This window comes from Trichomycterus rosablanca, chromosome 16 (genome assembly GCF_030014385.1).
Source record: "Trichomycterus rosablanca isolate fTriRos1 chromosome 16, fTriRos1.hap1, whole genome shotgun sequence".
Lineage (NCBI taxonomy): Eukaryota > Metazoa > Chordata > Actinopteri > Siluriformes > Trichomycteridae > Trichomycterus > Trichomycterus rosablanca.
The window spans coordinates 22,416,553-22,430,218 of record NC_086003.1 but is presented as its reverse complement, the minus strand read 5'-3'; the positions used below and the strand labels follow the sequence as shown (position 1 = coordinate 22,430,218).

Sequence of the window (13,666 nt, the reverse complement as noted above, 5' to 3'; positions counted from 1 at the left end):
AATCATCCACCACCCAAATAATACCTGCTCTGTGGTGGTCCTCTGGGGCTCCTGACCATTAAAGAACAGGGTAAAAGCAGGCTAAAAAGTATGTAAAAAGCAGATGGACTGTGCTTCTATATGGTAAGTGGAGCTGATAAAATGGACAGTGAGTGTAGAAACAAGGAGGTGGTCATAATGTTATGCCTAGTCGGTGTATGTGTCCCAAATATAGATAATTTCTGACCAAAAATAATAAACAAAGAAGCCTTACATAAACATTTTAATCAGGGAGTATTTATTGTCATTTGTGCACGACAAAAATATTTTTACAACAAAGTTACACCAAAATATTACAGTATTACTGCATGCAAAGTACTTAATTTGCATACAACCATGTACAAACATTACTTTCAAAAAAGTTGGGACAGTATGTGAAATGCTAAGTAAAACAGGAAAACAAGAATTAAAATAAGTTCTCTTTGATCTGTATTCAGTATAAACATTGCCCTCATGTATTATATGCTTAATAAGAGACAATTCTTCAGCTGCAGGCAGGCCAGCCTAGCACACACTCTCATTAACACAGCCATGCAGAATGTAGCTAGTCATGTGTTGTCATCTTGAAATAAGCACTGGCATTACTGATAAAGACAGCATATAACGCTACAATGTGTGTGGAGATTTTTCTGCTGTAATCGTGCCCCTACACCCACACATCATGACTGAACCTGACATTTTAAGGGGGCTGGGATTAATGTGGATGATTTTTATTATTTAGTTAGAGAAAATAGTGTAATCATAGTCATAAACATTTTAAAAGGCTGATACTCTACACATTACCACAGTGCTTAAGCCTTGAGAAGTTGGCAACATTTCTGAATGTTGGTCAGTGTTCCTGAAGCCAGCAATGTTTAAGTGATCACTGGCAATCAGTAAGTGGTGCAGTAATTATTTATTAAAAAAATTCCTTAATCTTTTGACAATATTATGCACAAAGTATTAAATAAATTATGAATTACTGAATGAATTATTTTCTAAAATGCTACTTCTATACCCACGCATGATTGTCATTTTTAAACATCTTTAAAAAATCTCTATGTTTGTTTTATGTTTTTTATGTTCTATATTTTAGACTTTCTCAACTCCTCTGAAATCGAGGTTTGCATGTTGAAGGCATTAAGGGTAGACTGCACATTTTTGACAACTGGATATAAATGTGTATATCTGGAATAAGTAAGATCACATTATGCAGTGTGACAGGGAGGTAGGTTATACACTGATGATACTTTACAATAATACAGTTTACTCTCATTTTTAACCACCAGTTTTACTGCACATTGAACAATGTAAGCACCACCCGATTAAAAAGGTGTCGGAAGCAGCCCAAGTATCCCCCAATCATCACAGGGAAATGTGTTCATATTCAAAATATCAATTTACTTGCTTATTCAGACACAACAACTAGCAAAATAACAAAATATATTAGTTAGTTAATATCTTTAGTCATATTTTCACTGAGAATATTATTTTTTTAGTATACTTCATAGACTTTTAATATTACAAACTTTATAATACAGCAAAAGTGCTCTTTTTTGCAGATTAATTATACTCAAAGCTATTGCCATATAAAATAACACGACAATAATCACTACATTTCAGATAGAACACCTCACTCATAATTCACTAATAGATACTTCAATAATTTCACAGTACAATAATGATCCAGTATTTGGGTGTTATTGCATCGCTAACTGCAAACCACAGTAGGAAATAACAAACAATATAACAGAACTGGAGATGATGTCTGTTTGGGGTTTTTCCTCAGCTGTCAGCTACAGTTCCGGTCAAAAAATCCCATACACTCGTAATAGACAAGTAGGTCATGGCACTCTGAGAATTTCATTGATTTCTGCAAGTGCTCTTTTTCTGACTGAAGGAACATAAGACTGAACAGCCGACTGTAATTAAAGGTCAAGGTTTTGTCAAGAAAACATAAAATACCAAGGTTGCCAGGTAATCGATGTCCATAACAATTCTGCTAAAAAGTCGTTGGTGGATCAAAAGTGGCTGATTAAAGAAAAAGTACCAAATATCAGGGACAAATTTTATGTGTGCTGTAAGTGTATTTTTAATCCAGAACATTATATCTCATTTATGGAAAACCAACAATTAATTTAATAATTCATTTTTGAAAATATTTGGTTTAGGCCAAAACAGAAGCCTATGTTCCCATCGTTTCAGCACAGAAAAGAACTGAAATAACTGAATTCTCAAAACTGTCATGACTCATAAATATTGAAAGTCTTTTTTGGCGGATTGGTGACAAGATGCAATTACGTGGCTGTTTTACTGTAACCAAAAAGACCCACTGGTAGATACTTCACATGAGTGGGCCACTGAGATGCCAGCTGAAAAAACTTTACATCATTCCACTCCATTCCATCCACAGATACTGAAAAAAATTAAGAAAAAGTATAATAACTTAGACAAACACAAAAAAATTCAGAAATTACTATCAATCTTCAGACGAGTGTTTGCATATACCATGTTTTTTCAATAATAAAAATTTTTTTTTAATTCATTTTGATTGTTTAATTGTGAAAGCTTTAACAATTTATTTATTTATTTTAAGTAACTTTAAATGTGCTATATAATCCGCTAGCACACCAGCGCCGAGATTCTGAACTCCCTTGTTGAAAACTCGGCGTTGCCACTGGTCGGCTGGGCGCCATCTAGCAGACATAATTGGCAGTGCCTGCAGCAGACAGGCTAGGGCAGGATGACCGGTCTATGTGGGTGGAATGTTCAACCAGATTCAAAATCTACATAAAGGATATCCTACATATAACTTTTGTTCCTTGTGATATGATAGAAAAGCAGTCAAGCCTTACACATAATAAATGTATTATATCTTAAATAAATTTTTATATTGGTTCTAAAAGAATGCACATGTTTGCATCAACAGTTGTGATTTATCATGTTCTTCTCAGATATTTAATTGTTATTTTAAGGTAATATCAGTATTGTGGACACAGTTGAGTGCAATGTGATCAAAGCAAGAGCATCATAATACTGAGAACACAAGATGTGAAACACACCCAGGCTGGCTTGGTTACAATCTTCCAATAGACCTTCACTCCAGTACAATCATAGATTGTAGGTTCATAGATGAAAACATGACACACCTCTTTATAAATATCAAACATGTTATGATAACACGATCTGCCGCTGTAGTTTAGCTTGTAAGTACTAGGGCACTCAACACAAAATTACAAAATTACCATGTACAGCTTGATTTGTTTTACCAGACAAAAATGTCATATATTTACAAAATGTCCAAAAATTGTTGGACAAGAAGGATTTTTTTTATTTCTTTCCTAATTTTAGCTGACCAATATCTCATCAGACTTTAAAACAGCCATACTGTATAAAGCAGACTGTATTTATGGTTAAAATGTAGCACCAATATGTACCCAAATACACTATATGGCCCGAAGTATGTGAACACCTGACCATGAGCTTGTTGGACTCCAATTCCAAAACCACTGGCAAGGTAGTGATGAAAGATCTTGGTAAAGATTGATTTCAAGTTGGCTCTCTACAGAACAGGGACACTGCTGGCTTTTAGATGGGAAATGATGTAAGACACAAATGAGTTTGAAAGCTAAAAGAAAGATTGTCCTCCAGGGTTTTAGTAGCTACTGTTAGTATTCCCACTGATCATTTATAAGAATTTGTCAGGCTGTTTCTCCAACATCACTCAGAGTTACAGACAGTGATGCAATTTTTTTCTAAACGTTCGTAACTTAAAAACTGCATGAGGATTTAAGAACAGGTTTTTAGCTAGCCGAGATCCATTGATAATAAGACATCATGATGTCAGGATCCTATGAGAAGACATAATGATGTCGGCACCAGGAACAGTCAAATGTCAGCCTAATTTGGACAGCTGGTGTTCATTTTTAGCATAGCTTATTAGCAGTCGACTGAGCCTGTACAGTTAGATAAAGCAGAACAATCTCCATACATAATAATCCTTTTACTGATGTACAGATTGGAAACTTGCCTCCAATCTGTAAGAACGTTTTCTGCAAGGTTCCTAGGACTGTGTACTGTACTGATAATGTGCAGAATCCACTCAGATTAGTGCTTAAACCAAATTACTGGTGTCTAGGTTTAGTTTTGACATTGGAAGACACTAACAGTGCATTCTATTATTGTAATTAATAGCCATCCGTAACCCTGAAGTCATCACCCCATTTTTATTACACTGAAACTTTCGCTCCATAGTCTTATGTTAAGTTTTGTTTGTTTATTAGGATTTTAACATCATGTTTTACACTTTGGTTACATTCATGACAGGAACGGTAGGTACTCATTACCCACAAGGTTCATCAGTTCACACAAGGTTATATCGAACACAGTCATGGACAATTTAGTAACTGTAATTTACCTCACTTGCATGTATTTGGATTGTGGGAGGAAACCGGAGCACCCGGAGCAAACCAACGCAGACACGGGGAGAACATGCAAACTCCACACAGAAAGGACCTGGACCCAGAACCCAGGACCTACTTGCTGTGAGGCAACAGTGCTACCCACTTATCCACTGTGCCGCCCCTTATGTTAGTCTACAGCAGTTTATTTCACCTACTTTGTTTTCTGTTGTGAATTTACCTTTAGATGAGATTAAATGTTTCCTACATAAATACTACACACAGTGTTCAAAAACCATTCCAATCTTATCAACTGGATCCTAATTATTTATTTCCTAAGCAGTTCACAAAGGGGAGGAGGGGGTATTACCTCGTATACTTGTTTGCTGTTGCTTGGCAGAACAGATGAGGCGAGTGATGCCCTCAATCACCTGACTCTTGGACTCGACGTCTCTCTCTCTTGGCTTCTTCCCCAGAAATATTGTCGGAACTAAGGACAGACAAATGCAATGATGCTTTTCAAACTGAATTAGCTTTAATAGTTAGCTGGCTAATGCAAGCAATGCATTAAAGCAAATTTAATATAATGCAAATTAACCTCTAAAGATGACGCCATTAATAACAACAAACCTTATAATCACAGTGTAATACAAGCTGTTGCTTATGCAGCGTTGGTGACATGCTCACCTTTCTTGTTCTTCTCCTTGGTAACCACCGTCATGGCCATAGTGCAGGAGATGGGATGGACTTCTCCGTTGGCAGAGTTGGGCAGCCTGCTGACCTGCAATGACCTGAAAGCACTTTTAAGTGTGTTCTTGGTGTCCTTTCTCTCACCATCTTTACGCTTTTCAGCCACCCAGTAATCCACCTGGAGTCCAATGGCATCCACTCCGTGAGACATGATTGGACTCCTGGTAAAAAATTCAAGTGACCTCTTTGAAACCTTAATGGATTACATTCATAAACACTTGTTGCTTAAATGATGTCTGGATAGGTCTGCAGCAGCAGAGCATTTGAGTGTCCTTTGCAAAGCTCAGTATGATACTAAATAGAAAGTGCACCATGACATAACATTTGGTTTATTTAAGTTTTTTTGTGTCAGAAGTGAATCATGCCTCTAGTTTATGGTGATGTAACAGCATGTTATTTTAGTCATATGTCGAATATTAAAATACCTCTATGATCAGTGAACTTACACCGATCAGCCATAACATTAACACCACCTCCTTGTTTCTACACTCACTGTCCATTTTATCAGCTCCACTTACCATATAGAAGCACTTTGTAGTTCTATAATTACTGACTGTAGTCCACCTGTTCCTCGGCATGCTTTGTTAGCCCCCTTTCATGCTATTCTTCATTGGTCAGGACTCTCCCAGGACCACTACAGAGTAGGTATTATTTGGATGGTGGATCATTCTCAGCACTGCAGTGACACTGACATGGTGGTGGTGTGTTAGTGTGTGTTGTGCTGGTATGAGTGGATCAGACACAGCAGCGTTGATGGAGTTTTTAAACACCTCACTGTCACTGCTGGACTGAGAATAGTCCACCAACCAAAAATATATCCAGCCAACAGTGCCCCATGGGCAGCCTCCTGTAACCACTGAATAAGGTCTAGAAGATGACCAGCTCAAACAGCAGCAATAGATGAGCGATCGTCTCTGACTACAAGGTGGACCAACTAGGTAGGAGTGTCTAATAGAGTGGACGGTGAGTGGACACGGTATTTAAAAACTTTAGCAACGCTGCTGTGTATGATCCACTCATACCAGCACAACACACACTAACACACCACCACCATGTCAGTGTCACTGCAGTGCTGAGAATGATCCACCACCTAAATAATACCTGCTCTGTGGTTGTCCTGTGGGGATCCTGACCATTGAAGAACAGGGTGAAAGCAGGTTAGAAAAGTATTTAGAGAGAAACAGATGGACTACAGTTAGTAATTGCAGAGCTACAAAGTGCTTCTATATGGTAAGTGGAGCTGATAAAATGGACAGTGAGTGTAGAAACAAGGAGGTGGTGTTAATGTTATGGCTGATCGGTGTATAGCTGGGTGTTAGTGTGAAGTTTGCACAGTATATCCTCTGTAAAAACTTGTGATTTTAATATGCAATTTAAAATGACTTGAGTGGTGACATTTGATAAAGAATTTGTAAAATATACCATATCTCAACTCACACATACTTTTACATATTATATTGACATTTTCCCTACATACTACAAAGTAGTCTTAAATTAGTAGCATTGTAAGGCTCTCTGTAAAAGAAACAGCGGAGGTGGCGTGTTGTAGGAGGCAAGGGCCTGGGACTCTGCTCGGCCAGTGTGGACTGCCAAAGTGAACATCGACTCATAGATTCACAGACAACATTTGCACTGTTTTTTAGAAATATTCATCCTAAGGCTCTACCCCCAAGTGAAAATCATAGATATTATGTCTAGCTCTTTGGGACCAGTCATTTAACTGGCTGGGTTATAGAGTGAATAAAATCAACACATCTTTGGAAAACATCAGTCAGAAATTATTTACAGTAAATGCAGGCACAGTATAAGACCTAAAAATTGCTGGACGGACACTTAACCTACCCAAGAACGGCCAATCCACTGCTGAGGGATGGTGAAGGAGGAGGAGTAGCCGATTCTTTCATTGCTCCAGGGGACAATGCATGAGCCGGTGGAGAGGTTGATGGAACTGTTAGACTCAAGGCCACTCCGTCTTCACCGTCCCCACCTTTCAAGAAATAAGAATATAAAACTAATCTAAGCTCACTTAAGACATAAAACTTACTGATTTTTAAGGAAATATTGGGAATTGTTCTTTTGCTTTCTTAAGCATACAGTTTTCTATAACAACACGTTTAAAACCCACCCAGATTTGTCCAGCCAGTTAAGTTCCAGAGTTTATGCCAAGCCAAACTAAATCTAATCTAATGGCTTGTGAAGGACAAGCACCTTACTGAAACACAGCATGTTGTTTTTCTTTAAATTTGTCACCCATTATGTTTAGTTACCAAGTTTAAAGGTATAAAAAAACATTTTTACCTACAAAGCCAGGCCCGGGCTCAATCAAACCAACTTTAACCACCTGAACAGAGGAGAAAAAATAATTAAAAATAGTGCCTGGCATTATAGAGAATGATAACCAGCAGTGGAGCTATATTAGTAAGTGAAGATGCACTTACACCCACAAAAGGGACAAAATTCTGGCAGGAATCGTCATCTTGCCTGGAAGAGCAATAAAAAGAAATAATATGCACCCGATAGCATGTGCACACAGAAATGACTGTGCAAACAAGGGGCTGTATTAAAGAAACAGAATATTAGTTCCACAAACAGAGGTATTTGGACAGTTAATAATGGTTAAACAGTGTGTGCTGACAGGGTGTTATTAAAGGGAACAGGTACAGTGGGAGGAAACAGCTCTCCCACCACTTTAGTGGATTCCTTGGTGTTTTGGATACTCTGACCTAGCCATCTAGCCATAACAATTAGGCCCTTAACAAAGACACTTAGATTTCTATGCCTGCCCATATCTGCTGCTACAGGTCACAACCAACAGCCCAACATTTACTAGATCCCTGACCAGGACAAAATTAATTAATACATAATAATCAGTCATTCACATTTTTTAAGTGGTGATCATAATGTTTTAGCTCACCGACAATGAGCTTGTTGGCCATCACATTCCAAAACTATTGGAATTGATATGAAATTGCTCACCCAAAGCTATTACAGCTTCCAGGCTCTTCACAAAGTTCATTGAAGTCTTTGTGGGACCTTGTGCCTACTTGTGTTCAGTCAGAAGAGCATTTGTAAGGTCAGCCAATAATTTGGACTAGAACGCTAAGCTTGCAATTAACATTCTAATTCGTAAGGCTCTGTACAGGCCCCCGTGTTCCTTAACACCAAACAATGACTTTATGGAGCTTATTTTGTGCACAAGAGTCAAGCTGGAACACGAAATGTAATCGGCCAGGCTGTATTTAATTGGAAAGTGTACAAAATATACACTTATTCAAATTTTAATGCCTGCAACATGTTCCATAATGGTGTTTCAGTAGCACGTTTATCACTGTGTAACACAGCCATTAACATTACATGCTAATCCTTAGGGAACTAGACACAAATGAATCTATATTATATATATATATATTTTTTTGTTTATGCATTTTCTCCCTTTTATCTCCCAACTTTTAGCGCGTCCAATTGCATTATGCTTTATCTCCACAGATGCAGATCCCCGCTCCAAATAAGGACAACTAAACTAACAAATGTCCCCACGTGTGCAGTAGCCCACTGCATTTTTTCACCTGCACTAGGTGAGTTTATATGCGGATCAGCTTTGTGTACGGAGAGCAACACCCTGATCAACGCACTCTTTTTCCCCATCTCTGTGCAGGCGCCATCAGTCAGCCAGCAGAGGTTGTAATTGCATCAACCATGAGAGAGTCCTACCTGGCTCTCCACCCTATATGAACAACAAGCCAATCGTTGTTCATGTAGGCACCCAGCCCAGTCGGATGGCAGAGCTGAGTTTCGAACTGATGAGTTCGAAATGTCAGCTCTGGTGTGCTAGTGTGTTTTACTGCTGCGAGCCATTATTCTAGGTTTATAAATTGATTTTACTATTCTTTTATGATGCAAGTGTTCTAGTGAAAGTTATTTTTCAGCAAATGCTGTTGTAAAGTAGCCTGTTAAAAGGCTCCAAAGACTACAAATTTGGGGAAGGGGGTAGGGCATTATTTGCTCTTGTGTTTACTCTCCTATGTTATTGTATAATTCATTTCTGAAAGAAAAGCAATTGTAAATCCACCCCAGTAATTACATGACTTAAGCATGCACGGTTACACATCAAACTTGCTCTGCTGTTTTACTCACGTTTTATGTTTGCAGGTCAGCATGGCCTCAGCAATTGGCAACTGGTGAGTGACTGAGGCTCCGTTAATGTACTGACAAATACGGCCCGCCACATCCACAGCCTCTGCAGATGAGCCTAGATGCAAACAGTGCAGAGAAACAAATGTTTAACAGTAATGTAAACATAGTTAACAGTGAATAAGACTAAATCATTGTCTAGATGCAGCAGTATATAATGATGCCTCCATATTTTACTGTAGATTAGTGTTCTCATTATTGTATTATCAACCTTTTATTGATTTATTATCAACCTTGATTTATGTATGTACATGTATTTTCAGCCTGGAGTGACGCAGCAGATTTCTACTAAGTGCCTACCAGGCTGAGGAGAATCTGTTCGACTGAAGAACTCGCGCCATGAACTGTCGAGGAAAGCTAAACGATAGCGGTTATCCAGAGAACCCAGGTACTTAGCCACAGGGTGAGAGGCTGCACAGAGGATGACACTCAGCTCAATATTAAACACTGCATAGTGAAAGCCATTATTTTAAGGTAGCCTTTGAGAAGCTGCTTACATAGTGGAACCACCAGAAACCTCAGGTGGCTCAGCCAATCAGAAGTCCTGTTGGCCAGCTGGGACACATAAAAGCGCAAGATGGCTCCCAGATAATTCGGCCCTCCAACAGCCACCACCTTTACAGGTTTGGGCATGATCGAGTTACAGTTACAGCTGCAGAAAGCAGGAGCACAGAGAGGAGAAGACTGAAGAGGATAAGACTTTTCCACTAAAGTGTTTTATTTATTCTTTATAAGTTTTAAGGCCTCCACCACTGAGCTACTTACAATTTCTGAATGCGTGTTAGCAGAGCTGAGAGCACAGCCTGAATCTCTGATACTGAACAGGTACACACCACTGGATACTTCTGAGCCTGCATCAAATCTGCTACATACTACACACACCCACAAACACGTACACACACAGAGAGAGAGAGAGATCAGACTAATAAAAAGAGAGACCACGCTAAATAAGTATTAGAATTATATAAAATAAACAAGTGTATGACGGTATTCTCCGTCAGTGTACACATACTTAAATTCTCACAGGAACACAGCCATAACATTAAAACAACCTCATTATTTCTACACTCACTGTCCATTTTATCAGCTCCACTTACCATATAGAAGCACTTTGTAGTTCTACAATTACTGACTGTAGTCCATCTGTTTCTCTACATACCTTTTTAGCCTGCTTTCACCCTGTTCTTCAGTGGTCAGGACCCCCACAGGACAACCACAGAGCAGATATTATTTGGGTGGTGGATGATTCTCATCTCTGCAGTGACACTGACATGGTGGTAGTGTGTTAGTGTGTGTTGTGCTGGTATGAGTGGATCAGACACAGCAGCGCTGCTGGAGTTTTAAAATGCCATGTCCACTTACTGTCCACTCTATTACACACTTCTACCTAGTTGGTCCACCTTGTAGATGTAAAGTCAGAGACGATCGCTCATCTATTTCTGCTGTTTGAGTTGGTCATCTTCTAGACCTTCATCAGTGGTCACAGGACACTGCCAACGAGGCAGATAAATATCTGTGACAGCAGTGAAAGGTTGAGAGGTATTTAAAAACTTCAGCAGCATTGCTGTGTCTGATCCAGCACAACACACACTAACACACCACCAACAAGTCAGTGTCACTGCAGTGCTGAGAATGATCCACCACCCAAATAATACCTACTCTGTAGTGGTCCTGGGAGAGTCCTGACCATTGAAGAACAGCATGAAAGGAGGCTAACAAAGTATGCAGAGAAACAGGTGAACTACAGTCAGTAATTGTAGAACTACAAAATCCTTCTATATGGTAAGTGGAGCTGATAAAATGGACAGTGAGTGTAGAAACAAGGAGGTGGTTTTAATGCTATGGCTAATCAGTGTACTTGGACTGGTCTGTGTTAAGTAAAAACGTAAAAACATACAATTTCAACAATGTTAAAAAATAAAATACAAATGGCTAATTTCCTGATAAACATAGAGCAAGAGAAATGCATGCTTTTACCACTTATGCACACAAACACACACACACACACACAAACACAAACACACACACACACACACACACACACACACACACACACACACACACACACACACACAGAGAGAGATAAAATATCAGTATAACTGCATTCAGAAACCAGGCTGCATTGCCCCAAAGAGATTTTCCATTTTAGGTTTGTTTAACATAATTATAGTTCAGTGTGCTTTTAACCAGCTTACTGAAGCAGAACTAGCACGGTCTCATGATACACCTTTTATTTCTTTTGCATTAGCAACGAGAATCAAATCATAACCTAGACGCATGCAGTAGACGACTGCTTTTTTCACCTGCACGAGACAGGTTCACATGGGGATCAGTATCACGTACAAAAAGTGACACACTGATCTCCATTATCCCCCGTCTTTGTACAGGCAGAGGTCATTGTTGCAGCAGCAATGAGGAATCCTTTCCGGCAATCTCACCCGCAAACAAGTGTGCCTGCTGGTAGCAGAGCAGAGATTCAAACTCATGTACTGCTGCGCCACCTGAGCGCCATTTGATTCGTTGAATTGGCTGAAAAGTTTTTTATGCACTTTTATGCACTTAAAATGCAATTAATGAAGTTGTTCAATGTCTTTAAATTAGTTGTTAAATTATTACAATTATTATTTACAGGTCTGGTGATACTTGGTTAAGAAATGAAATTGCAGATCCTTTTTTCACAAGATTTTTCACAAACACAAAACAATTGACCTATTCATCACAGTTGCAGTTGCAGTTGCAGACAAATTGCCACGAATAGCATAAAACTAATATTCTATTTTATTCCATTTTGTACAAATGCTGTGATCTTTTACTGTATCATGTTTACCTGAAATTAAATTGCTAAAGGTGCATAAATCAGGAAAGTTGAAGGCATATGTGTGTATGCTTAGCAGAATCGATTATTTTTGAAATTCCAAACAATACTTTTTACCTACCTGTCCTTGCCAGTCGCTGCTGTTAATGAGAATAAGATTGTCAGGTAGGGTGGTATCTGACACCAAGATCTGGTTCAGCTGGTCGTACACTATCTTCCTTGGCATCTGTACACATTTACACTAACAGATGTCAGTGTATAGAACAGACACAACTCCCACGACAGCTCAAATATATAAAATAACTACAAAACGGGTTTACCAGCTACCCATCAACACACAGAGTTAATTTACAGTAGACCCTTGACTTACGAATTTAATTGGTTCCGAAGGGCTGTTCAAAATGTCAAAATGTTCGTTAGTTAAACCTATTTTTCCCCACTACAAATAATGTAAATACAATTAATACATGCCAGATCTCCCAAAACCCACCTTACCTAACCTCTCTAATGTCTGTTTTTGTTATAAAAACAAGTATATTTTTCTTTAAATCTTAAATTATAGAATAGACAAACAATAATAAACAACAATACACAGTAGTACATAATAAAAACACACATCACATTTCAGTACAGTATGTACATACACCATAATAAATTTCTTTTTTTTTTTAATAAAATGTATCTACCAGAAACAATACCTTTCATACTGTACTAATAAAAGTAATAGATTTTTTCATTTTCTCAACACTACGCTGTCTCTGCAACCTTCTTTGGGGCCATTTTGATATTGAATTTTACAAAATATAAAGAAAACACCGGAAAAACACTGTCCACTGTCCGAATGTTCGCTCACTCTATAGAGAGAGAGAGAGAGAGAGAGAGAGACGGTCGGAGTCAACTTGTTTGTGACGTCATGTGTTTCGTTCGCGTGCGAATTTTAGTTCATAATCCGAAATTTGTTTATACGTTAAGTTGAAAAAGATCGCTCATAACCCAAAGTGTTCGTATGGTAAACAGTTCGTTAGTCAAAGGTTTACAGTAGTTTTGGAATGAGACATAAAACTGTATTTTGTGCCTAGTATGCAGATTTAAAGCGTTAAAAATCAAACAATCAATATCAGGCTCTAGATCAAACAATCTAAGGCAGCATATCTATTCAAATCACTAAAGCAAACACTTCTGTTTCTTGAACTGATAGTTTGCCAAACACATGGTACAGAACTACAGTTGATCGCTCTAATGGGCATCATACTCTAGAGAACCATTCTGATACCTTTGCCTAACAATACTTGCTACATTAGCCAATAACTGAGTCAGTGCAGAGCCAGTGTGGTTACATAAGCAGATCTGGCACCAGCTCTCCTCCGCACTCCCTATCTCTGCGTGTAGCACACCCACTCAGAGCTTTCTGCGCTCCAATTCTTGGCCCCAGTGAGTCATCGAGTTTGCTGTGGTCCCTTCAGGGCTATGTTTATTCTGCTGCTTTAGTCAG

General features: G+C 38.6%; 1 protein-coding gene across 1 annotated transcript in view; it reads right to left on the bottom strand.

Moving 5' to 3' along the window:
- Positions 1-270: 270 nt before the first annotated feature.
- Positions 271-13,666, bottom strand: part of pacs1a (phosphofurin acidic cluster sorting protein 1a) — a 28,707-nt gene continuing 15,311 nt past the window's right edge. The window contains exons 14-24 of the mRNA XM_063011036.1: positions 12,296-12,400; positions 10,125-10,231; positions 9,857-10,011; positions 9,660-9,770; positions 9,303-9,417; positions 7,607-7,649; positions 7,467-7,509; positions 7,011-7,155; positions 5,106-5,329; positions 4,789-4,908; positions 271-2,434 (exon numbers count right to left, since the gene is read on the bottom strand). Coding sequence (XP_062867106.1) covers positions 2,316-2,434; positions 4,789-4,908; positions 5,106-5,329; positions 7,011-7,155; positions 7,467-7,509; positions 7,607-7,649; positions 9,303-9,417; positions 9,660-9,770; positions 9,857-10,011; positions 10,125-10,231; positions 12,296-12,400 — 1,287 coding nt within the window. The 3' untranslated portion in view covers positions 271-2,315. The remainder of the gene's footprint in view (positions 2,435-4,788; positions 4,909-5,105; positions 5,330-7,010; positions 7,156-7,466; positions 7,510-7,606; positions 7,650-9,302; positions 9,418-9,659; positions 9,771-9,856; positions 10,012-10,124; positions 10,232-12,295; positions 12,401-13,666) is intronic.